The 23,972-nt window shown below is 45.3% G+C and overlaps 7 protein-coding genes across 10 annotated transcripts; 2 read left to right on the forward strand and 5 right to left on the reverse strand.

Annotated features, from left to right (window-relative positions):
• Positions 1-1,292: 1,292 nt before the first annotated feature.
• LOC128304419 (ornithine decarboxylase 1-like) lies at positions 1,293-3,109 on the reverse strand. 2 transcript variants are annotated; one of them, XM_053041717.1, is made up of 3 exons: positions 2,986-3,109; positions 1,568-2,925; positions 1,293-1,482 (listed from the first exon to the last, which is right to left on the reverse strand). In XM_053041717.1, exons 1-3 carry the CDS (start codon positions 3,001-3,003, stop codon positions 1,353-1,355), a joined length of 1,506 nt encoding a protein of 501 aa, XP_052897677.1. In that variant the 5' UTR covers positions 3,004-3,109; the 3' UTR covers positions 1,293-1,352. The 2 variants fall into 2 exon arrangements, with proteins under 2 accessions (XP_052897677.1, XP_052897605.1); XM_053041645.1 differs by having other exon boundaries at positions 1,568-3,003.
• Positions 3,110-3,716: 607 nt separating this feature from the next.
• Positions 3,717-14,575, reverse strand: LOC128304693 (uncharacterized). Of its 2 annotated transcripts, none has more exons than XM_053042015.1 (2): positions 13,818-14,575; positions 3,717-3,855 (listed from the first exon to the last, which is right to left on the reverse strand). In XM_053042015.1, exon 1 carries the CDS (start codon positions 14,455-14,457, stop codon positions 13,834-13,836), a length of 624 nt encoding a protein of 207 aa, XP_052897975.1. In that variant the 5' UTR covers positions 14,458-14,575; the 3' UTR covers positions 3,717-3,855; positions 13,818-13,833. The 2 variants fall into 2 exon arrangements, with proteins under 2 accessions (XP_052897975.1, XP_052897898.1); XM_053041938.1 differs by having other exon boundaries at positions 3,721-3,858.
• Positions 9,706-13,739, forward strand: LOC128304588 (ornithine decarboxylase 1-like). Its single transcript, XM_053041828.1, has 5 exons — positions 9,706-10,072; positions 11,685-11,839; positions 11,914-12,501; positions 12,586-13,344; positions 13,419-13,739. The coding sequence occupies exons 3-5, from the start codon at positions 12,062-12,064 to the stop codon at positions 13,510-13,512; spliced, it is 1,293 nt and encodes a 430-aa protein (XP_052897788.1). The 5' UTR covers positions 9,706-10,072; positions 11,685-11,839; positions 11,914-12,061; the 3' UTR covers positions 13,513-13,739.
• A 77-nt stretch (positions 14,576-14,652) lies between the features above and the next one.
• Positions 14,653-16,645, reverse strand: LOC128304320 (eukaryotic translation initiation factor 2D). The gene is made up of 2 exons (XM_053041532.1): positions 15,905-16,645; positions 14,653-15,838 (listed from the first exon to the last, which is right to left on the reverse strand). Exons 1-2 carry the CDS (start codon positions 16,568-16,570, stop codon positions 14,765-14,767), a joined length of 1,740 nt encoding a protein of 579 aa, XP_052897492.1. The 5' UTR covers positions 16,571-16,645; the 3' UTR covers positions 14,653-14,764.
• A 554-nt stretch (positions 16,646-17,199) lies between these two features.
• LOC128297107 (28S ribosomal protein S27, mitochondrial) lies at positions 17,200-18,915 on the reverse strand. Its single transcript, XM_053032674.1, has 2 exons — positions 17,788-18,915; positions 17,200-17,725 (listed from the first exon to the last, which is right to left on the reverse strand). Exons 1-2 carry the CDS (start codon positions 18,871-18,873, stop codon positions 17,453-17,455), a joined length of 1,359 nt encoding a protein of 452 aa, XP_052888634.1. The 5' UTR covers positions 18,874-18,915; the 3' UTR covers positions 17,200-17,452.
• Positions 18,916-19,059: 144 nt separating this feature from the next.
• LOC128297396 (60S ribosomal protein L39) lies at positions 19,060-19,661 on the forward strand. Its single transcript, XM_053033027.1, has 3 exons — positions 19,060-19,114; positions 19,209-19,312; positions 19,420-19,661. Exons 1-3 carry the CDS (start codon positions 19,112-19,114, stop codon positions 19,466-19,468), a joined length of 156 nt encoding a protein of 51 aa, XP_052888987.1. The 5' UTR covers positions 19,060-19,111; the 3' UTR covers positions 19,469-19,661.
• Positions 19,662-19,758: 97 nt separating this feature from the next.
• On the reverse strand, positions 19,759-22,115 carry LOC128296722 (coiled-coil domain-containing protein 22 homolog). 2 transcript variants are annotated; one of them, XM_053032200.1, is made up of 6 exons: positions 21,835-22,115; positions 21,689-21,755; positions 21,443-21,614; positions 21,075-21,381; positions 20,485-21,011; positions 19,759-20,413 (listed from the first exon to the last, which is right to left on the reverse strand). In XM_053032200.1, exons 2-6 carry the CDS (start codon positions 21,736-21,738, stop codon positions 19,829-19,831), a joined length of 1,641 nt encoding a protein of 546 aa, XP_052888160.1. In that variant the 5' UTR covers positions 21,739-21,755; positions 21,835-22,115; the 3' UTR covers positions 19,759-19,828. The 2 variants fall into 2 exon arrangements, with proteins under 2 accessions (XP_052888160.1, XP_052888159.1); XM_053032199.1 differs by having other exon boundaries at positions 21,689-22,115.
• Positions 22,116-23,972: the final 1,857 nt, after the last annotated feature.

A 23,972-nucleotide genomic window follows, 5' to 3' on the forward strand; every position in this document is an offset into this window, starting at 1 on the left:
AATTACATCGGAAGTTAACTTTTAAAAGCAGAGTAACTGCGCGCTATATCTATATCTCCAATTTGTTATAACTAGTTCAAGATTTGGCCGATCTATGGTCAGATAGATTGGTGGATGATATTAGTAGATAGAATTAACTAATCGACTAGCACCGTGGAAACAAACTTCATTGTATACCTGGCGTGGCTTAGTAAACTCGCTGATTCTATGAGATAAAGATGTGATTATTTGGGTTTGTAATAATTTACTTAACGGTGTTCATATTTCTGACAAATTCAACAAGATATCTGTTTAAAACTCTCATTGCCCTTTGCTACCACCAAAGCCCTTTGATCCCGGACATCAGTTCATGGGTTTGCGCGCAAGCACGGGGAAATTGCTGCGGAGCTACTTCGTCAACAAAGGTATCCTGGACAGTTCGCCTAATTGCCCAGTGTGTGAGCATGACGTTGAAGATGTGGACCATGTGCTCCACTGTCCACGTTTCGCCCGAACACAATACGAGATGCAGTGGCAAAGCCATACCCGCTTGACGATGGACAACCATACAACGCCTTTAAGACATGGACTTTGTCGAAAACTGACGAAACCGACGAAAACGAAACTCTTAGCCCCTCTTAGTTCGTCAGGCTCCGATGGGCTGATCATATCATGAGAATGACACCGGACAACCCAGCCCATAAATTCCTTTTAGATCGTCTACATGGACAGAGGTAAACTCAAAATGGACGACGCGATGGCGTTAATGGGTTCCCCAGAAGGGCGATTTAGAGGACTCTTGCAGCAGTCCAAGACTGCGAAGAAGTTATAACGCCCAATAAGTAAGAAGTGCAAATATTATCTATTTCCGATATTATGGTCGTAACATTATTGTGTGAACTCCGAATTAATGTTGCTTGATGTTAGGAAAGCTCTTGACATCAGATCAGATTAGATCAGATTATACCTCTTGAGTAATAAAATCACGTCACATCTAAAAATAGGATTATAGGTAGCTCATTCTCAAGCTATTAATATAGGAGATATTTTTCATCCATACTTCATCCATTTTGGCGACTGTCTTATCAAAAATCTATGGGATGTATTGCGGGGAAAGCGTAATTGAGCGTGACTATTTCTATTGCCAAAATTAGATCTAACTAATAATACCTCAAATATCTAGGAAATATCTCTCCTCGGAATATATTGCTAAAATTACAAATCCTATCTGAAATAATTCCTATACTCCACTCGTGATGCAAACAACACCAAAAACTACATAAAATAAGACAATGTGCAGCTGCTTCGGTAGGATAACATAACATAATATATATTTCATTGGTACATAATTTAAGTGCTCTAAAACTATCCTATCAAACCAAGTACGTTGCCTCAGCGATGGGAGTGTAGCTTTCATGAGTGACAAGCAGCTTGCCATCCGAACTATCGCTGGAACGGGCCGAAATAGCGGTTGCTGCTGCATTCAGCCCTTGCAGTATTTTCCTGTGGAATCGAAAGAGAAAACAGTACTATTAACATCCTGACACACTTTTTTGTTGCAAATTAAACATATTCAGCTAAGACTTACCAGGTACCTTCGCGCAAGTATGCAACGACCTTGGGCAGGGCGAATCCATTGAAACGGCAGGAAAGCACCTGCCCGTAGGCTCCCACATTCTCGAACACCACACTATCGCCAATGTACAGCTCGGGCAGAACGACATCGGGTAGAATCAGATCCATCACATCACACGTTGGCCCCCAGACCGATGTGTTGTACTGCTTCGCTCCCACCTTTCGCTCCACGATCGGTATCGCTGGTTGTGCCTCGTGTGCGGTACAGTAGAACGTACCGAACACACCGTCATTCAGATAGTAATGCATTCTCGTTTCCTCTGTACCGTCCGGCAGCTGCTCCCTCATCACACGCTTCGAGTCTACGAACGAAACCAGCGTCACAGCGGACGCCACATAATAACGGCCCGGTTCGGCAATGATGCGAATGTCCAACTCTGCCGGAAAGTAGTGATCAATCGCCACATTGATCGCTTTCGCGTAACGATCGATCGGTTTGTTATTGTCACCCGGGAATCCTCCTCCAATGTCCAGCAAACTGAACTCGTACCCGAGTGTCTTGGCGTAGTCGAACAGACCCTTTGCTATCTTCACCGCATCGTAGTACACCTGATGCTCGTCACAATCGGATCCCACGTGGAAGCTGATACCGATCACGTTCATGCCAAGCCTGGCCGCATACCGCAAAAGTTCCGGTGCTTCCGCAACCGGATCACAGCCAAACTTTTTGCCCAACGAGCAGCGTACCTTCTGTGAGTCGTGGCGCATACGCAACACCAACCGTGCCTCCGGATAGTACTGGTGAATCTTTTCCAGCTCGACCGCCCCATCGAACGTCATCACGGACACGTGTTTCGAGCGGGCATACAGCAGCGATGGTATCGATTTGGCCGGCTGCGCAAAGATTATGTTTTCCGGCTTCACACCGTACCCGATCATGCGTTCCAGCTCACCCTTGGACGCACAGTCAAAGCCAGTCCCGAGCGTCATCAGCGTCTGCAGGATGCGCGGATCGTCGTTGCACTTGACCGCGTAGAACGGCTTCACCCTGGGCATCTTCGCGCACCAGCCGTAGTGCTTCCGGACCACATCGTCCAGGTCGAGCATGTGGAGCGGATCTTCGTGCGGACCCATCCGGATCATATCCTGGATAACGTCTCCGATGGACATTTCATCGCTGATGAGCGTCAGATCGGACGGGCAGTCTAATACACTCATTTTTGGTAACTTTCTGATGTATGAATGAAATGAAGACGGATTCTTGACGGAGCTTCTTCGTTTTGGTACAGCTGCACTTTGTTTCAATACACGATCCACACAACGGCTACGAAGGTAAGGGCGATGCTGCTCGCTGATGTTGCCTGGACGACACTGATAAACGAGAATGTTTGGCAAAGGGTTCTTATACTCACCACTCGTAATCGGCCGTACCGTGTCCAGTGGCTCCATGCGGTTGCTATGATTGATTCCCTGCACTCCACCGTACCGTGACGCCGTCGATCGATCATGATACTGTCCACTCGGTGCCGCCGATGCTCATCATTCGCTCTTCACGTTTGGCATTTCAAACCCCCGCGTTTAATCGTTCCACGATATCGGACCACACTTTCTCCGTCTTAATTTGCGTACCGTAGTCGTGGCGGGGGAACTCAGAGCGCCGCAAAAGGGGATGATAATTGTGTGAGTACGCTATTGTTCGTTTGTTCCACCTGCTACCCTTAAATCTCTGCACTGATTCCATCTCCTTATCACTGCCGGTAGACACAGCCAAACACCACCGGCGATAAATCTTTCTACCTGTACTTTACTATTTCGAGCGTCTTTCCTACAGAACCGCAACCAGATAACGTACCTTGGGCAGTTGGAGGGGAACAGTTGCTTCCTCTCCCGAAAACAATATGCTATTACGATAACATCTAATCTCGTTCACCGAAACGTCCCTGAACCTGAACCTATCTATTTTCGGCGTTCCCATGACAAATCTTTTAGCAGCATTCGAGCTGATGTACCATTTCTGGGTGAACTGATGATGTGTGAACTTTCCCGGATCTGCAACAATCTTCTCTTAGCGGCATTGATCGATACACTCTCAGCCCCTAGAAGTATATTCCGGTTGGAAGAGGTTTTTAATTGCTTTTTTGTTTTGCTGTCCATACCGCCTGATGTCAAACGTTTGAACGATCACTGTTGGCGAACATGTGAACTTTAATTTGGGATGGTTTCATCAATATTCGCACTGCATACACATGAAGCAGATAGCATAATCAGCGATAGGGATGCATTGATCGGTGGTAGTTATTTCTGCTGGAATAGGAAATAAATTTCATAGTATTAAACATTTGACGCGTGATGGATGAGTTGCATAGTAAACTTATCTTAAAAATGGAGGAGAGGAAGAAAGGGAGGAAGGGAGAAGGAAGACTAACTTATCTTTTTTATTTATCTGAGTTAACTAATCAAGACAAGACGAAGACAATATTTATTTTTTCGTTAGAACGACCAGGCCGTATCGAATTATTTTTGATGAGATGATATGAAATGATCCCAAATGATGAGATCGGATCGTGTAAATCTCCAAGATACTGAGATCGGATCGGATCAAATGATTCCTGTTCTCTAATGGTTATGGATAGCGGAGAAGTGCTGGGATTTGAGTTTAATGTTTACCATAAAAATCGAAATCGAATAGATAAACCCATCTTCAAATCAATGGCCAAACCAAACCAACCATGAAATTTTAGAAAAAGGCACTTGAGTTTCACACGTACGCAATGTTTTACTTGCTGTGATGCATAGATAAAAAGTTACAAATTTTTAAAAACGTCAGTGTTACCTGGTTTATGAAAAATAAATTAACCTGGTGTTTTATAAAAAATAAATTAACGAAAAATTTAAAAATTATGTTTGCGATCATATTTTAATTTAAGTGTAATTTAATTTAATCAACATAATTTTAAAAATTTTAATTCTCACCACCAACAAATTCAAAACATAAACCCACATATAAAAACCAATTTCAATGGTAGCATTGAACGCCGCTGTCACTATTCACATATAAACCCCAACATTAATAATGCTGGATGATCCCAAACACTTACTCCGGAGCGCATGGGATCACTTTTTCCATCCAACGGTGATACCGGATAAGTCAATCCCATATAAATGGATTAGATCAGATTTTTTAGGCTTGGATCAGATCAAACCTACCAGGCTAGTACGAATGACAATGGCCAACGTCACATGGCAGGTGAAGGTGGATGGAAAACTCTCAGGGTCCTTTGCTACCACCAAGGACCTGCGCCAAAGAGATGGGGTAGCTGTCTAATCTTTAATCTATTCGAGATTCGAAAGTGGAAACTTCGGGGACCATCTTTTATAAGTCAATCCACATCCTGGCAAACGCTAATGTTATAGATATCATTGGTTTACGGCTCTCCGTCGTTACTAAAGCTGGCGAAGGAAACCCTCGGGTTCGAGATTGATGAGTCAAAAACAAAGTTGATGGTGGCACCACCAGTGGGCCTGCTAACAAATCCTAACTTACGCAGGGGTAACGTACAGATATGCATAGATATACAGATAGGTGAGTGCACTTTCGAAGCCGTCCGATGCTTCATCTATCTTGAGTCAAAAGTCAGCATCGGCAATAGCATTGACGTTGAGATACGCGATAGTGTACTGGCTGGCAATCGGTCTTTCTACAGTCTGAAGGAACTTCTCTACTCAAAACACCTGTTGCAACGAATGAAGTTGGGATTATATATAGAACTTCCATAAGAGTTCTAGTACTCACATACGCCTATGAGACAAGGACTTTGTCCAAAATTGACGAAACCCTCTTAGCACCTCTTAGTTCGGGAAGAAGATCCTCAGAAAAATTTTTGGTCCCGTATGTGTGGAAGGACAATGGAGGAGACTCTATAATGATGAACTCTATGAGCTATACCCAATGAATTCTGACCTAAAGCGGATTAGACTCGCCAGGCTCCGGTGGGCTGGTCATGTCATGAGAATGACACCGGACGATCCAGCCCGTAAAGTCCTTTTAGATATGGACGTAGACAGAGGATGTGTGGTAGGCCCAAATTGAGATGGAGTGATGGCGTTAATGCGCCCTCCAGAAAGACCGAGATAATGGATTAACCAACGTCGGTACCAGAGTCAGAGGGCTCCTGCAGCAGGTCAAGACCGCGAGGCGGTTTCAGCGCCTGATAAGTAAGTATGTACCAAATGAATCATCAAAGCAATGGGAAACCGCCTGTTGGTATGCAACCGACACCACACCCTAATGGACACTAGATAATTTTACACATTTTGCACCAATTGTAACGAAACTATCCCTGTGACCCTCGACGTTCGGGAGAGAATTTATGCGTCATAAATCAATGAATGCCATTTTTAGCATCATTAACTACCGGGTATCTTTAGCTTTAAGCTGCAACTGCTTTAAGCGCTTTCAAGTGCCGCGCTGCATGCATGACACACAACTCATCGCATGACATACCAATGACGGCGATGAAGTAAGTCTTCATCTGCAGTCGTTCCCGAGTTCTTGCGCGCACTTGGGCGCGTGTGGTTTTTCCGCCGGATGTTTGTTACCATCAGCTTCAAATGCCTCTAGCAAAGCCGTTACGCCTGAACCCGTGTAGACACGGTAGACTCCAAATCCGACCCACTAAATAGCTGATGTAATCCCAGGCCCCCCACTGGTAGCGGGCCACTTCAGTCACGATAGCGCAACGCGCTCTAGACGGCGATCGTTGAGTACCGTAGTGGCTCATGTTGTTGTCGTGAAGAGTAGCCTTGCTTTACGGGAAGAACCAAAAAAAAGACAACAAATCATTTTTCCTCGTGATGACACCGTAACACTAGATAACTCCTTGCAGCGGAAGCGCGCCGGTTATCGCCACGGGTGCGTGCAACGACTAGACAAAAAACGCTGACTAATGTCTCGCAACGGAATCTACCGCTTTCGTGATTGCTGTGTGACCGAGAACAACGATTCTGGAAGCTGGATGTTTCCTTCTGGTTTCATCATTCTCAATTGTTCGCTAATTGCAGCATCACTGCACAACAACCATGTACGTCAACAACGCGGAATAGATCTTGATAACAGGAAACGATTTTGTTTAGGCGAATAGTTGTTTGTGTTGCTTAGTCTATCTGTTCGACATCTGATCGATCGAATGGTTCGCAAATGTTAAAAATATCTTATCCAATCGCATCATTCCACCATTCATGGTTGCGGACCCAACCATGAACCAACCATGTGGACAAAATTAACAATCATCAACAACACCCGGGGCCAGATATGGAAAGTCGTATGGAAATGGAACCATGTTGATAAGAAAATGTATGGCAACGCATCTAACAATAATGTTAACACGCAGCGGAAAGAAGCTGGAATTTCCACGAACCTGCTATCTGTAACTAACTGCCGTTTTGCGTTTGCTGCATTGTGGTATGATTGCTCTAGGCCGGCATTAACAAATATACACCACAATAATGGGATTGGTTTTCTTTCTTTGGCATCTTTTGCGCTTGTAAAGATACCGTGTATACGCTGCGTAACACATTTCAAATGTGTTTATGCCGTCAAATGTTTGCCACTGAAAGATACACTTAGAAGGTATTTTTAAGGGTTCTTTATAACAAAAACTACCTCACGTATTTGAAAAACACGCAAAACTTTTTTTAAATACAAAAATTAAAGATTCTTAAACAATACTTGTCGTTTGGGCGGATTTGGAACCTTACTTTTAATTACAAAATGGAGAACGTTTCAAGTTCAAAAAACGTTTTTCTTTCGACAATTTGGCACTGTATTGCCCATAAATTCAAGTTAAAACAATGTTAAAATCTTTATACAAGTTATTTAAATATTATCTTCTGAAAAATTAAGTCAATCAGTCCACAGAAAATTAAGACTCTCCGGGTGCCAAATTGTTCAAATTGGAAGAAACGCGTTAGTACTATTGATGAGAAATACTCCAAAATCGAGGATCGGGATCATATCGCGCAGAGTCCCAGATCCGGAACAGAGCAATCGTACCGGTTTCAACAAACATTAACTATTTGTCATACGAGAATGATCCTGGCACATTCGAGCCCATGTTACAGAGTTTACAATCGTATCTGGAGAAGACCAAGCTTTTTTAAAAAATCGGTTCAAACAGAGCTAGACCAAACCAAGATAGATCTTCACGGGTCCTTCCGAAAAAGAAGCTGTTTCAGCAAGGAACCTTTTCGACCGACGCAGTGAATACTTTGCATTCACACATGTACAAAGTTTCCATTGTACCAATCTAGAAAACTCCAATCCATACAGTTGAATCACTTTCTTTTTTAGACGAATACAGAAAGCGCGAATGACTTAGAATCAAGACAAAGCTCCGAGCTTACCAAATAAAATCGTAAATCCTGTGTTGGACCAGAGCTTTAATCCTTGGATCGGATTAGAACAACTCTTCCACCTTCATCTTCCCATCGCTAGTATTTCGCACATGGAACATATGTGTCTTCGCATGGCGATGCATTCAATTTAAGAATTGAATCTTTCCTTCTAAAAATTCCATTAATTAGTTCCAGTGTGTCGTTTGAGAAAGCTTAAAACATACCAAATACACCTCGTCACAGATATTTGAACAGAACCCTGAAAAAAATCCGACTATGGCAGATAAAATGGAAAACCCTGCAAAACTTTATATTTTGCGTTTTGCGTGACACGCCTGTTACTATTTCATTTGCATAGAAAGCATGATCGTATTACAGAATTTTCATGCTCAAGTCTTAAAATAGGAGTAACTTTTGGATTATTTATAAGTTGAAGTGCTAGAAATACAAATATTTTACAAACTGCGGCATAAAAACAACTTGTGGAATGATTTAAATGAAAGCATTTAAAAAAAATCCCTGTGCTGCTCAGTAAAATGCTCAGTATGTCAGAAATATAATAATTAATCGCAAATCATGTATCATGTACTGTATTAATTTTGGACGTCTAACGGAAAATTATTATTATCAGGTGATGTATTTTCTTGTTTGCAATACATTCTCTATAACAGTAAATAGATTTCACGTTTGTAAACAACATATTCAATATATGTAAATATTATATATTAGAATTTAATAGAATAATAATATATTTAAAAGAAAGAAAAAGCAGCCCGCTGTTCATGCATGGGTTGAAGGGTATTGGGACTTTACCGCGTCGTAAAGTCTTCGCGCACATTGGGCTCGGTACGGCCGGGTTGCGAGTCTTTACAGCTGGCTGTGTAACAAGTGGTTCCCGGAGCATAAGCACGCGCATAATATAAACAAACCAGCCAACCGCCTTGATCTGCAGTTTAAGCCGGTTTACCCGTACAAGAGCGCACCCAAAATGAGCGGCGGGAAACGCACGCGTAGGGAAAAAAAGAGCACACGTGTTTTTATGCTGGAGAGTGACGGCGGCTCGCTCGCGCTCTCACTTTGTTTGGAGAGCAATGGTAGCCATGGTTATCGGTTATCGTACTACGCCACGTTTCTAGTTTGATCCTGTTTCATGGAAAGGCGAGCGAGAAATTAGCTTCCACCGAAAAACAACAATGCAACATCATGTCGTCAATCATGAGCCATCGATTTTACAATTATCTGGTGCATTCATCTTACCGTGGGATTGTGATAGATCTGGAAACAATTCACGTTACAGTAGCGTGACTGTCGGACTGTTGGTGCTAAAACTAAGCCAAAAAAATCACATAAATAAAGCATAAGTAGTATGTATAATGCTTTATGGGAGAAGACGAAGACGAAACAAAATTATTATACAACATTTACCGAATCTGTGAACAAACACAACTCGATCAAAACATCGATTGTTAGTCAAATTTAAGCAAATATTACAAAAAACTGCCATTGCTACACATCCTTCCAACAAAATCCGTTGGTTAAATAGGTTAAATTTCAAAGCATTTGGACTCATGTACACATTTTCCCCACCCTTCGCTCACTATTGGAGAAAGCGAGAGCGATAAACATGCGCTCGTCACGCGCGCTCGTTTTTACTCTCACGCTCTCTCAGTTCGTTGTTGCACTCTCACCGCTGCGGCACGGTATATAAATCGATTGCCGAGCATTCTTTGGTCAGCCTAACTAGCCGAGCCGTGCCGTGTATGTTTGGTGACCGTCTGCCGCAAAAGTGTCCTTTTTCTTTAATTCCAATCCGAAGTGTGTGAGTGTGTGTGTGGCTTTGCGCGCTGTGACTCATCATCCACATCAAGGTTTTTCCCCCGGTTTCGGCCAGTTACGGCTGCTGCAAAGTGTCCGCATAAGGCAATACGACGTCAGCATTTATTTGCTGATCGCTACAACGATCGACCGTTTGCAGGCGAGAACGGAGCCAGGTTCTCGGCCCCAGAGGTTGTGAAAACGAAACCCAGCTGTATGTGCATCGTATAACAGCAGGCAACGGTAGCCCAACCACATCCGTGCCCTTATTTTACACCTTTGCTGGAAAATTTCGAGAATTTCACAACAGGTAAGTGTGAACCGTGTGACGTACGCCACCTTTCCGTCGCCATTGAATCAGCTACAACACGAAAATGTTGCTGTGCGTTTTGCTTCATAATGTTTGTGGTAATAATTGATCGACAATGGTGGAAGTTCGTCGACATCTGCATGGGTACAAATGGTATAAAACAATCGAAACGCGTGCCCTACAGCAAACTCCTCTTGGTACCGTGCAATTCCCAAGTAACACTAGCCAGAGAGACGGCATAAAAATAGCCAAAATTCAGCATCGCAACAACGAGCGCGGTTTTGTTATTTTGTCCCTGCCACGCTATCTTTTTTTTATTTCATCTCACCTCGGAAAGATGCCTTCTAGATGAAAGTGGAAACAAATAGACCGCACAATCGTTTTTTCCTCTTCATAGCTGTGTCACAATATGTCCGTACGGGTACGGGTAAAACAGTGGTTGCTACACAACACCAAGAAGCAAAAATACAACATCAGCAAATTTGGCTCCAAGTGCTCAATCGGTGTTGCATAGGAAGCGGCTCCAAGCCTACTTTCTGAGGCGCGATTACTTTTATTGTGTAATCGTCATGGGACACTCCGAACCTACTTCCCCAACACACTGTCAAAAACGTGATACACATGATCGATCGATCATGACGTCCGATTTGGTTCACATAACATTGCACATCTTCCTCTGTGCCACGCATACCGGGAACGAACCGACCGCGTGTCTAGAATGTGCCGCTCACAAACCTACTTGCACGCATACTATCAACTCCACCGTTCTAATCAATACATTCAGCCTCGGCAACAGCGCCCATGGCCCTTGAATATAAAATTTTAGGTCATTTCGTCTGTAATGCGGATGCACAAAAATCATCTGGAACAAAGCAAAACATCCCAGCGGCGGCTAGTTTGGGGTGAAATTTATTCTTCACGAACATTAGAACAGTATGCTTTCTTTCTGTTTCTTATCAAGACATAGATAAGGTTCCCAAATTTTGTTTTCCCCCACTTATTGCCAGTTCCGGAACAGGGCAAAACACGCGGCAATCGGCAACCGAGATTGAGGGAAACAGTCAATTCGATTGTCCAAATGTTCGCCGAGGCCGGGCGATAACCTTTTTGAAGTGGGAGGCAAAGGAAAAAAACAAATCTCACGGTCATTACTTAAAAATGAACAATTTGGCATAGGTTAGTATTCGAAGTTCCGCCTGATTAGAACACATTCATTAGTGACAAAACAGTGACTCACACCTATTGAAAACATTCGCGTGCTCTTGGTCTTTCCGCCCACTCAAAACTTAATTAAGATGATCGATCGGGAGATCTTTTTTCGTGACCATTCGAGATGGCTTCACTGTTACGGCACCAGATGATGATAGTATTGAGCGATAGCGGGCTCGATTGAGTTCGGGAATTTGCTGGCTATGTTAGTTACTCTTTGTTCACGCTGTCGGTCGATCAAGTATTAGACCATTAGTCATGTAATCTTTCCAATCGCTCTGCTAATCTCGGCACCAATGCTTCACCCCTCTGCAAAATGGAACTATGTAATAAACGTAGACGATCGTGTTTTTGATAAAAAAAAGCCTAACATTCTTCGTGTTTTTTTGTTTTTCCTTCACAGGACATCACTAGCGGTCAGTTAGCCCAGCTGTCGGGCACTGACCATAACCATCGACACCTGCTGGTACTGACAGATACCAACGGCAAACCACCCTGGTGACATTTGCCTCGCGACGGCTCCCTTTACCATTCTTACCCCCTTCTAAAGGCTGCCTCGTAAGTAATCATCAACCAGAATCCTTGTAGAGCCGCTTAACAACCTGTCTGCTTTTGATATTCTCTTATTTTAGTTTGTTTGAGTGAAGTTGCGATTCGCGAAAACCTTCCTGCGGGTGTGGATAAATCACTCACTCACACATTCCAGTCGGACGGTAGCGTGCCTTCATCAGCCAAACATTTAAAGCTACAAAACAACTACACAAAACCCAAAAATAAACGATGAAGTTCCTCGAGAATGAATCGGACAAGATTGAGATCGTGGACGGTACGGTGGATGTACCGGCGATCATCAACTCGATGGTCGAACAGTTGCCCACCGACAATCCGTTCTACGTGATGGACATTGGCGATATCGTGCGCAAGCACCAGCAGTGGATCGAAAAGATGCCACGCGTGGTGCCGCACTACGCGGTCAAGTGTAACGACACGGACATCGTGTGCGCGACGCTGGCCGCACTCGGTGCATCCTTCGACTGTGCGTCAAAGGGTGAGATAGCGAAGGTGCTTTCGCTTGGCGTCGCCCCGGAACGCATCATCTTTGCGAACCCGATGAAACCGGCGTCACATCTACGCTACGCCAACAGCAACGCGGTCAAAACGATGACCTACGATAGCGATACCGAGCTGCACAAGATCAAGCAGTACTGTCCGGATGCCAAGTGCGTACACACGTATTTGTTGTTCGCATTAATCGTTATATTAATGTGGATTTTCTTTTCCTTTATTTCTCGCTTGTTCTCTAGGCTTGTTATTCGCATCCGGTGCGAAGCCGAAAAAGCTCAATGTCCGCTGGGAAAGAAGTTCGGCTGCGATCCGGTAGAGGAAGCACCACGTTTAATCAAGATCGCCCGCAGTCTTGGGCTGGAAGTGGTCGGTGTTAGCTTCCACGTCGGTTCCGGGTGTGCGGATTTCCCGATCTACTATAAGGCCATTTCGTATGCTCGCGATCTGTTCGACTATGCTGCCCAGCTCGGGTATACGTTCAATCTGCTGGACATTGGCGGTGGTTTCCCGGGCGATATCGGTACCTCCATCGATGAGGTGGCGATGATCGTTAATACCGCGCTCGATACGTTCTTCCCGGATAAGGCGGTTCGTGTCATTTCCGAACCGGGCCGGTACTACGTATCGTCGGCGTTTACGCTCGTCACCAACGTGCAGTCGAAGCGCATTTGTCTCAACGCCAAAACGGGCAGCATCGATCGGATGATGTACTATCTGAACGATGGTGTGTACGCTTCGTTCAACTGCGTGTTGTACGATCATCAGGTACCACGGCCGAAGCTTATCGGGGGCCAAACCGGCAAGCAGTACAAGAGCACGATCTGGGGCCCAACGTGCGATGCACTCGATCAGCTGATCGAAACAATCGCACTGCCCGAGCTGCAGATCGATGATTGGGTCGTGTTTGAGAACATGGGCGCTTACACCGTTCCCGTCGCCAGTCCGTTCAATGGCTTCGAGCTACCGAAAATCTACTGTTACATCAGCAAAAGTCATTGGTAGGTCACGCGTTCATTGCATGAAGGTTTTGAATTGCATTTTTACTAATTATCGCCTCTCTTTTCGACCATAGGGAAATGCTGGAAACACTGTTCCCGTTGCAGAACGAATGTTCCAGCTGCACCGAACGTTTGCCGAACAGCTACGAAACTGTTGCCTGCGCTTGAGGCTCCCGGAACTGGAAGCCACGTGGTACGGTCGTGCTCATCCCGGCACCAGTCGATTATTCCACCGGTCACGGGACCCGCTTTTACTATTTGATGATATTCAACGGAAGGTCTACAAATTTAACATTGCAAACGCTATTTACAACGTTGCCTTTCCTTCCATTATTACTTCCAAGACATACTTCAATAAACGAAGAGGCAGCCTTTTTTATACAACCTAGCAAAAATGGAAACCAACACCATCGTGTTTGTGTATCATGTATGCGGATTTACTTATTTATTACATATTTAAACAGTTTGCTTACGTGTCGACAATCTGGTTCACTGCACACCGACCACCTTTTTAACCTTCTCGTACAGCAGCTCTAACCGGCCCTGCATTACCGGCTGTCCTTTGCGCGTTTTCTGCGTCATCATTTTGTGCTTCTGCTGACGATCTTGCTTCTTGCGTTCGAACTCCTGCTCCCGTTCTTGCCGCTCGAAATGTTTTATCGCACGTGATTGAGCTTCCAGACGTTCCGGTGCCAGACAATAGTTTACCTTTTCCGGCTTGCTTTCGTACCGGATTTCGGTTGCTGCAGTCTGTTTTGCCGGTGCGGTTGTGCGTTGGTTTTTGTACCGATCCTGCTGCTTGCCATTTTGGGGTCGACCTTTGTTTTTGTGTCCATTCATCGGGCGTTTGCCTTCCTTTCCATCACGATTATTATGCTTTGGCTTGAATGCTACAGTTTTGTGCACTCCTTGGCCATGCTTACCGGATGGTCGACCACCACCACCAGACTGGTTGCCCTTACTATGCTGTTGAAACGTGTTAGTTTCCGCCTTGGAAACTTCACGGAAAAAGGAGTCCTTTCGTTTTCCTTGACCACGGTTATTTTTATTTCGTTGACCACCCGGTGCACCACCTTTGGGTTGATGAAAATGCGATTTATTGTTTGTCTTCATTTTCTGTTTTCCAACCGCTTCGAACACATTTCCACAAAACAACAAACACTGATCTTTGACAGCTGTTAGGATCAAATTGTGCGGGCTTGCTTCACGTACACGTTCGTTTTTGGGCTTACTTCACTCTATTATTATTTTTTTCAAAAAGGTCGTTAACTCCGCCTTCTGTTTCGTTCTATTTAAGCAATTCTGTACACTATTTACTTTCTGTCCGCCACTAGTCTGACATTATTCATTTTATTACTTTTGTAACACGTCCAGTACGAGCCAAAGGATTATTTAACCTCCGTTTTTTCCTCCTTTAAACTTATTTTTTCTTTTTCTTTTTCTGTTCCTTGGCAAACTCCAGCCCCGTTATGCAGGCTTTCGGAACCTGGTACGTGGTGGTAAGCAGCTCGAATACAAACTTTATATGATTGCCCTGTACCATCAGCTGCTCACCCTTCGATCCGGGCACTTCCGTCATTGTCGTACTGGCGGCTGCGCCCAGCTTTACCGCTTTCGCAAAATCGTTCAGATTTATACCATAATCGGCGAGGTTGCTAATTAAAGTCACCTTCTTGTTTCCGCTTCGTGTCGCGGTCGTCAAGTGTATGACGGCCCGTTTGCCTCCCTTCGTGACGGCACCTTTCTGGCTACGCATCTCGAACGTGCTGGTCATGGTGTTGAGCACCGTCTCGGTAAGATCCGGCAGAGCGACAAGCTCTTCGCTGGTACCACATATTGACCGCAACGTTTCATCTAGCGTGACCATCTTGGTGACGGGGTTGATCAGTTTGTTCCGTCCCACGTAGTCACGCATATAATTGCGCACTTGCGTTAAATCTAGCGCCGTGCCGAGAGCCACATTGAAACAACCGAACAGCTTCGCCGTCCGTTCGTTTACCGCATACATGGCGGTCATTTGAGTCAGTAGCAAGGGGTTCGATGAAGCTCCGGTCGGAACCGTACCGCTCGCGTCCTGTTCGGCCGAAGGCTTTTTGACCTTGTACGGATAAAACGATAATACAGCCGGATGTTCCAGGTTTATGGCTGTCACCTTCTCGATGCCCTTTTTCTCTTCCTTTATGTCAATGATTCCTTCCTCGGCCATTCGCTTCAAAAAGGTGCCCACCTTCTTGAACGAGCTTTTCTTCATTTCGATTCCGTCCGGTATTTCCGGCTGAACGTACTGCGGGTAGAAGGTGCTCGTCAGCAGTGGAAGCGTTATTTTCTTACCATGAAGTTTCAGAGCGTTCAAAAATGCGCCCTTTATTAGATCGTCCGGATTGGGAGGTTTTTCTTCCTCTTCCGGTTCTTGGTCTTCATCGTCCGTGTCGTCTCCTTCGCTGCCGGACTCTTCGTTGCCAGCGATGGCAGATTTCGCCAGTGATTTTGTAACCTGAAAAGAGTAGAGCGAATTAAAAATAACAGCCTCCGAAGAATTATCCTAACTCCGAAATCATACTTCTTCGACCGGTTTCACTTTTTCGCTTCCAAGCGGCGGAAAATCGGAATCCGTCGGTACGGATACAACCGTTCCTTGCAGTGGGACCTGCTGACACACCGAAGGTTCCATACCCCACAGCTTATCACCGAACACGTGCATCATTCGCACGCAGACACCGTGACCACCGCACATGTACAGATCGCTGCTAGAGTGTGCCAACAGTCCAACGCCAACGGCGGCCCGGTTGGACGTCAAGTTTACCGACACTACGTCATCCTTCTGATGCCGGCCCCAGGAGGCAAGATTCGTGCCCTGTTTCACCACACCCGGTATCATCAGATCGGCACCGTTCGCCAGTTTGGGCAGTACTGTGGCATGGGTAGTGAATCCTGGGACCAGATCCGGACAGCTCCACAGCGTATAGACGGTAGGCAAAAGTTTCCCGTTGAGCTCGAAAAATATTGGCCGTTTATCGCTGGTGTACACCGTTACCGGTTCCTCATGGTACGTAATAATCTTGACCGTGCAGATTTTAGCCCGATTCCCGAACAGTTCAGCCAGCGGTGATGTTGCCGATTCTTCATCCACTCGATTAAACTGTGCCATTACGCGCTGCCTTAACCGTTTCTTCTCGGACCCGGTCACGAGAATGTTAGACTTGATCTTAAAAGGTTTAATAAACATATTGTATCGCTTTACGGGCGGGCAGCAACAAATCCGTACAAAAACTTCTGCACAATTGTGCGCACGTAGCGCGTAAATATTGTGATCGAAGGAGGAATTGTTTATACAGCACAGTTTTGACAGGTTTGCGAAAAGTCAGTGCACCGGATTCAACCGTCAAAAGGGCCCAAAAATTCAAATAAGAAGTGTACCTATGAAGTGAATTTCGCAATCCAATGTTCATGAGCATCTTTTCTGAGTTCGTATATTACTTGTTCAGTTCACCCATTCTTACGGGAATTACAGGAATTTTACCATGGGGAATACTTCCATACTAAAAGGTCAAAGAGATAGATGAAAAGAGAGAAGATTCCGAAACGAAAAATCAACCGCTGATCAGATCCTCACTAAACAGCAGACCTGGGAGATGATGGAGTAACAACAGCTCCATTCTATCCATCTCTTTATTGACTTCAAGGTCGCGTACGATAGTATAGCTGGGGTAAGTGTATTTACGACGCAATGAACTCCTATGGAATCCAAACCAAATTTACCAGACTAGTACGAATGACAATCTCCAACATCACATGCCACACGATGACGAATAGAAAACTCTCAGGGGCTCTTACTACCATCAGGGGTTTGCGGCAAGGATACAGGCTAGCTTTTCTGCATTTCAACTTGGCGCCAGAGAAGGCCATTCGCGACTCGGAGGTGGTCTTGGACTATCATACCAGATTCTGGCATACTTTGGTGACATTAACATCGAAAGTGTTCGATAGGATAAGTAAGTATTCTTTCAATCATTTCGTAAGCGTATCTACCGTAATTTGTTTAATTTGTTTCTATCCACTTTTATCAATACACTACATGTCACATTAGCGGCACGGTTTCTACACGGAATTAATTACGCTGCCGAACTTCTGGCGGAACATAATCCACATCAACAGTGCGTGGCTTCTTTTTCTTGCCAAACCACCGCTTAGGATAGTACACCCGTTTGCTGTCAATCTGTAGATCAATCTTGTCCTCGTTTTCAAAGAACCAAAGCTTTTGCTCTTCCTTCTCCATATCTATTGCCAGCTGTTCCACAACCTTCAGTCGTTTCGCACGCTGCATTCGGTTCATTTCCTCGTCGAGCCGTTGCTGTCGAAGATTGCACCAGTCCGTGTAGAGCTGTAAACGTAACGCATTGTAAGTAAGCTTTGTACCGGCAACATACCGTATATTATGCTCACCTTTGCCTGTGCCTCTATTTCTTGTTTTTCCAGCGCTCCAACACTCTTGTTCACTTGCTCAAGGATCAATTTTTCGAAACTATCCTTGCTAAGCTTCATACTACCTTCTATTTTGTCTACCATCTCACAAAAGACCATATATTTTTCGTCCTCCTTGTTCGATTCCTTCTCCAGTGTACTGCGTATCATTTGAAGGACTTCCTCGTTTAATTCGTTGCCTTCGTGTTGCTTTACAAATGCCATCGCTTGGTCATACTTTTTGTACATAACAAGACCCAACAGCTCACAACATGTACCGATTAAATTACTGGCACCACCGTAACTGCGCCCAAGCTCCACGAACGTTTTACCAAGCAGCAGCTGGCTATCGGTTAGGTCAAAATGATCGTCGAAAAATTCATTCCGCAAGAATTTTACCCTTACTTTGATCTCTTCTTTCTTTTTCTTCTTTTGTCCTTCCACCTCACTTGCCTGCGGTACCACTGGGGTAAGGTCTTCGAAATGTTCCGCATCCGGTGCTTTAGCATATCGATAGCAACTGTACAGGGCAAGTGCTCTTGTGATGGGATTAGAAAACTCCTCCTGCAACGCTAGCAGGGTGGCGATACGTGCCGCGTACCGGAACTCTTTCTCCTTGATCAACTGATCGAGCGATAGATTGGCGCTGAAATCATCCAAATAAACGCCGTACCCGATGCGATTGTTCAGCACCTCGATTAGCTGCCCATAGCACTTGCTGTCGAGATAGTTCCGCACCAGAGCATGGTGCGTTGAGTCCAGCGTGTTGGATGTTTCCTCCGTAAGTCGAAATTTGTACAGAAAATCGGCCACCTCCTCGATGTGCGTATCGTCCACAAGCTTGTTGGCGTAGATGTCGATATCGATAGCGGAAATCTTCTGTTTCTGCTGGAACCGCTGCTCCAAATCGTAGTACAGCGTGTCTAGATTGATCCTCTCCAGGATTGGAGTGGTCAATCGCGCATTCCAAGCATCCCGACACTGGTACGCGTCGGACAGGAACGTTCGCCTTGCCAACGAAATTCCACTCGCAACGTACCGGTTATGGTGTGTGAAAATTTTCCACATTTTGCTGGCAAATTACTCAACCAGCGCCGCACTACGCACAACACCGGGAGAATGAAAAATGCAAACAAACCTTTATTATGACATTATTGTGTGACAGCCGTGACAGGTACGCGTTTTTCGGCGAACGCACATTTGACTGTGCGTTTATAACGAAGAGTCGAACCTGCGTTCGTTCGCTTCCGACAAGCTGACGGTCTCTTTTCCGTCATTGGTCTCGTAGAAGACACACTTGATCGAAATGGTAAGTTGTAATTTTACTCAAAATAGCGCTAAAACGATTAAAAGCACCGCAGAAACGTCGAATAATCAACCCTTTACATTCGTTTCGTTTACAGGCGTCTCATAAAACGTTCCGCATCAAGCAAAAGCTTGCCAAGAAGCTAAAGCAAAATAGACCCATTCCGCAATGGATTCGTATGCGCACGGGTAACACCATCCGGTAAGTGCCCGCATCATCTGTTGTCCCAAACACTGCAAAGAAGCAATTTGCATGTTGTGAAATTGAGCGACTAACAAACGTGTATCAATCTCTCGTCGTACTTTCAGGTACAACGCCAAGCGCCGTCACTGGAGACGCACCAAGCTGAAGCTGTAAGCGGCTCGCATATCCCGGTATTGTTTACCATCGAGTTCTGGTGCGGTGCTGTTTATTGTGAAGTTATATTGCTATGCCGTTTCAACTTCTTGTGGCCGCGGTAGAGTTTGATGGCATTTTCAATATTACCACGAATGGTGGATGTTGAGTGTAAGAATGAATAAATAATTCATCTCAAGCAAAACACCTCCAACAAAAACCCGGCGTAAAGCGTGATTTAGTGCCCCAGGGTACAACGAATGGTCAGAGTGTAACCAACACAGTACAGTGTTAATCCTGCGTGAGGAATATATCACATTTTATTTTCCCTAGCTTCGTACAACCGTCTTTAGTCGAAACGACGCACGGTGCATTAGAACCTTACTTCATCCCGTTCGATGCCGTGGACATTTCCATCTGGCATATGGCTTCCTCCAGCCGTCGACTTTCCTGTTGCATTTCCTCCAAATCTTGCTCGATCTGAGACAAATTCGTTGCAACGTTTCGATCCTTTTCGTGCTCGATTTGATCTTCCAGCTCACGTACTTCCCGCTTGACGGTGCCGGTGTCTTGTACCAGTGCGATCAGTTCGCTACACTCGTTATGCAGAGCAACGAGCAAAATGTAGGCACGCTTGCAGTACTCATCCCGCTTTGCATTCCGAAAGATCAGATCATCCGTTACGGTAAACTGACGATCGAGTTGTCCAGTGATCGAATTGATTTCCTTCTGCAGACTGCGCGTATCGTGTAGAATTTTGTCAATGTCCGTCTTCTGCTTGCGAATATTACCGACAATCTCCAGAATACGGCTCGTGTATGCCGTGCGACTGACGGTTTTACCCATCCTCTCATACTCCTGCACTAATCGCGCATGAAGAGCGCTCTTCGTTTGCAGATCCACGATGACTTCCTCCGATTTGTGCCGAGCGGATTCAATCTGATCGACCACTTTTTGAGATTTACTCTACAAAAGAGAACAGAATCGGAACGATTAATTTAAAACACACGCACCCGAGTGCTTATTCCTTCACGTACGACATGGTCCGAATTTTTGGCTTGATGTTCCTGCAGCGTGGCCATCAACGGTGCACGATGTGATTCCCATTGGCTTTGCAACTTTTTCATCTTCTCACCGGCGGCGGCAATAATTGACTCCAATTTGGCCACATTTACCTCCGGATTCTCCAACAGAATGTGCGTTCGTTCTTTGATCTTTTTTTCCTCCTTCAATTTTTCTGTTACCGTTTCCAAGGCTTTCCCGCTCTGACCGGCAACCTCGCGTTTCGACTGGAGATCTCGCTGTTCGCGCTTAGTCTCTTCAATGGCCGTATTAATTTTAGCAATTTCTTGCTGGAGTGTATCAAGCTGATCGAAACTGCTGGGCAATTCTTGTTGTTCCAACTCTTCCGTCAGTGGAGATTTCGATTTATGTTCCGCGTAGTAGGCTTGTAGCTTTAAAATAGACTCCTCAGCACTTATAGCAGCTTCCGGCAGCTGTCGATCTACTTCATCTTTGTCCTCCTCCCAAAATCCACTACGACGTAACCAGTATTCCTTAATTTCTGCTCAAAGAAAGACATACAATTGTAATGGACATCTGTACCAATTACCTTATCACAACTTACCGGCCGTAACGTCGCTTTGCGTTACGAAGGGAATGTTAGTACGGCTACGGTTTGGCCAACCCAGGGACGAATTTCGGAGATCTAACGGGGACGGATCGGTACGCCAAGAACCCCGCAACTGCTGGCGCATGCTTTCCAAGATACGATTTTCCAAATCCGTCACCCGATCGAATGGTGCCTCCGGATCCGACGCATCGGTTGTGTCTTTGGGCAGTTGTTCGATAAGAAACATGAACACACGTCGCACTTCGGCCACATTCGGGTACAGGAACGTTTGGTAGCCAATATCTCGCCGATATCCCACGGTCTACAAGGAGAATGGGGAATGGGACCATTAGCGGAACACACTTGGGTAGGCAAATACATACCGAGCAAGCTTCCGCTAGCCGTGCAGTAACGGTGAACCTTTGTGCCATTCCGGGCGGAAGTGTATGCGGCAGATCCAGGGAAGGATCGATTAGCAGCAAACATTTGGAAACGGTTCGAACTAATATAGAAGGCGTAAACTGTTCCAATCCCTGTATATCTTCGTCCAGATCACTGCAAAACAATAAATGTTCGATAATCGCTTCCTTTTACACATAGTAAGTGTTTTTTTATTCACAGCCACTTACCAATCGATCTGACGCAATGAGTGCAGAATAATATTGTCGATGTCATCCATAGTGGTCCGGGAAACACCTAAAATCGATCGTTATTTCCGGTGCAATGCACAACAAATGTTGAGAATGGACCCTTAATTCTTCTTATCAAAATGTACCAATTCCTCCCCACACTGTTCTCCCGGGCAATCAGCACCAATTCGGATGATTGTTCAGCGATGACGACGACGGCAGTGATAAAGTTCGCTTGACCATCCAGTGCGGTCTCATTTCACTAGGAACACATCTTTCACGAAAACGGATCTAACTGAACGAAAACGGCACGATACGTGGACCACTTTTTCGGAGTTACCGCACGCAAAGCACCAGATTTGCCGTATCATTCGCCCCCATAAATTAATTTCTCAGTCGCGAAGTCCTACAAAAGCCCGTTTGTAAACATTCACGCCAACGCACAGCCCCCTAGACATTTCGAGTAGTTTTTCACACGTTCCTCAACCCGCGCACCTCTCTTGGTCCACACATTTCTGGTTGCACACAAGATTTCATATTGACCTCTCTTTCTCGAATATGTCGGTCCTACTCTAAAGACGACCAACGACCAGTTTCGATCCACCCGAACGTGTCTGTACACAGTGATTTCACGCGTATGATTGTGTTGGTGCATATAAAACGCGAGTTGCTGAAAATTTGACAAGTCCAAGGAAGCCGGTAAGCAAAACAATAACAATCGCGAATCCGAACTTATATTTTATATCTTTTTAGCAAAACAATTGTTCCGCACGGATTAAAATGTAAGTCGGAACCATCCCAGCATCTGCGCCGTCGCCGAAGATACAAGAAACGTCGTAAAACTCAACGCATTGGCGTGTTCCGGTACAGTTTCAGTGCCGGCATCGACGGAGAAGATCTTGGGTAAGTTAAATCGTTTTTATATGGTAAATATAGTTAATTAATTAGTGGAAGTGTTATACAATGTGTTCTAAAATGTGTTGTGCATAGTTTTAAGCTATTGTGGGTGGAAAAGTGGGGTTATCGAGATCCTTGTGCTGCAAACGCGCACTCGCACACACAGAAGATGAATCCCCTAATTTTGCCTTCAGTCCATACAAGAATCCCCTAATTTGTATCTGGTTCTATTTTGATACCAGCATCGCTGAAAATAGTGTAACATCAAGTGGGAAGTGATTTACTAGTGTTCAATCAACACAGTTGTGCATTCATTTACGGGTTTAACCGCAATAAACCAATTATATGCTCAACGCATAGTTTGGTGTTGTGGGTGAGAAGTGAGGTTAGGTGAACCACTCCTCGATCGAGTGAGATGATTCTAATTCGGGAACCACAGCAAATATTGTCTCCTCCATGACCTTTCTGAATGATAGAGAAGACGCTGTTCTTCAATATCCATGTGTGGATTGGATAGTGAGTTTCCGTGACTTGATAGTGAGCTTTTTGTACGTTTGCTTTGTTATGTTCGCTTTCCGAATTGCTATCCGCGACGCTCCGTTATCAGAATTCTGATTGCGGTTCCGTCGTGTGTGATCCGTGGTTAAACTTACTTTTAGCGTGGGTCAATTATCGTTCAATCCGTTGCCAAATTACCATTGGTTTATTGTAGTCTGTAAAAGCACTGTGGTTAAAGTGTTACTCATTGTACATGGCATCAACCGTGTGACGGGTTGTTTCAACCACATAGATTTAGGTTGCTTGCATCTATACCCACTTTGTAAACATTATTATTATTCCTACCAGCACCACATTATCTAAATTCTGCCTTTTCTTTCAACAGGGGATTTCCGGTAGTACGATAGCTGCTCCGGACTCTGGAGCTCCTGTCGGGTTGCGGCAAAACGCGCACAATGAAAGACAGCGTGTTCCACCGACTCCACCACCCCAGGGCATCGGCGACAGACCGGGGACGACGTGAAACCCAATCGGCACAGGTACTCACGGAATAATCCGTGCCCAGAGAGCACCTGCAACAGCTGGAAAGTCACGTCTCCGTGATTCCGGGACTGCCATGCCCTAACGTCCGGAATGGTGCGGTGCGCCCATCTGGTGAAGCGGCTGGCGTCGCTGCACGATGCATCCGCATCCCACCGCTCCTGCCACAGCTGCAACGTCCGCTCCCGTTCCTCGCGGCGCACCTCACTGCTGCTCACTGTTGCTGCTCCGTCGGCTCCTCGAAGGCGCTGGTAGACGCGGTGGTCTTCGTCCACCAGTAAGCAGATCGGCAGCAAACCCGACAGCATCACCGCCGTCTCGTTCCGCGTGGTCCGGAACGATCGCGACA

Source organism: Anopheles moucheti, chromosome 2, assembly GCF_943734755.1.
Source record: "Anopheles moucheti chromosome 2, idAnoMoucSN_F20_07, whole genome shotgun sequence".
Taxonomy (NCBI): Eukaryota; Metazoa; Arthropoda; class Insecta; order Diptera; family Culicidae; genus Anopheles; species Anopheles moucheti.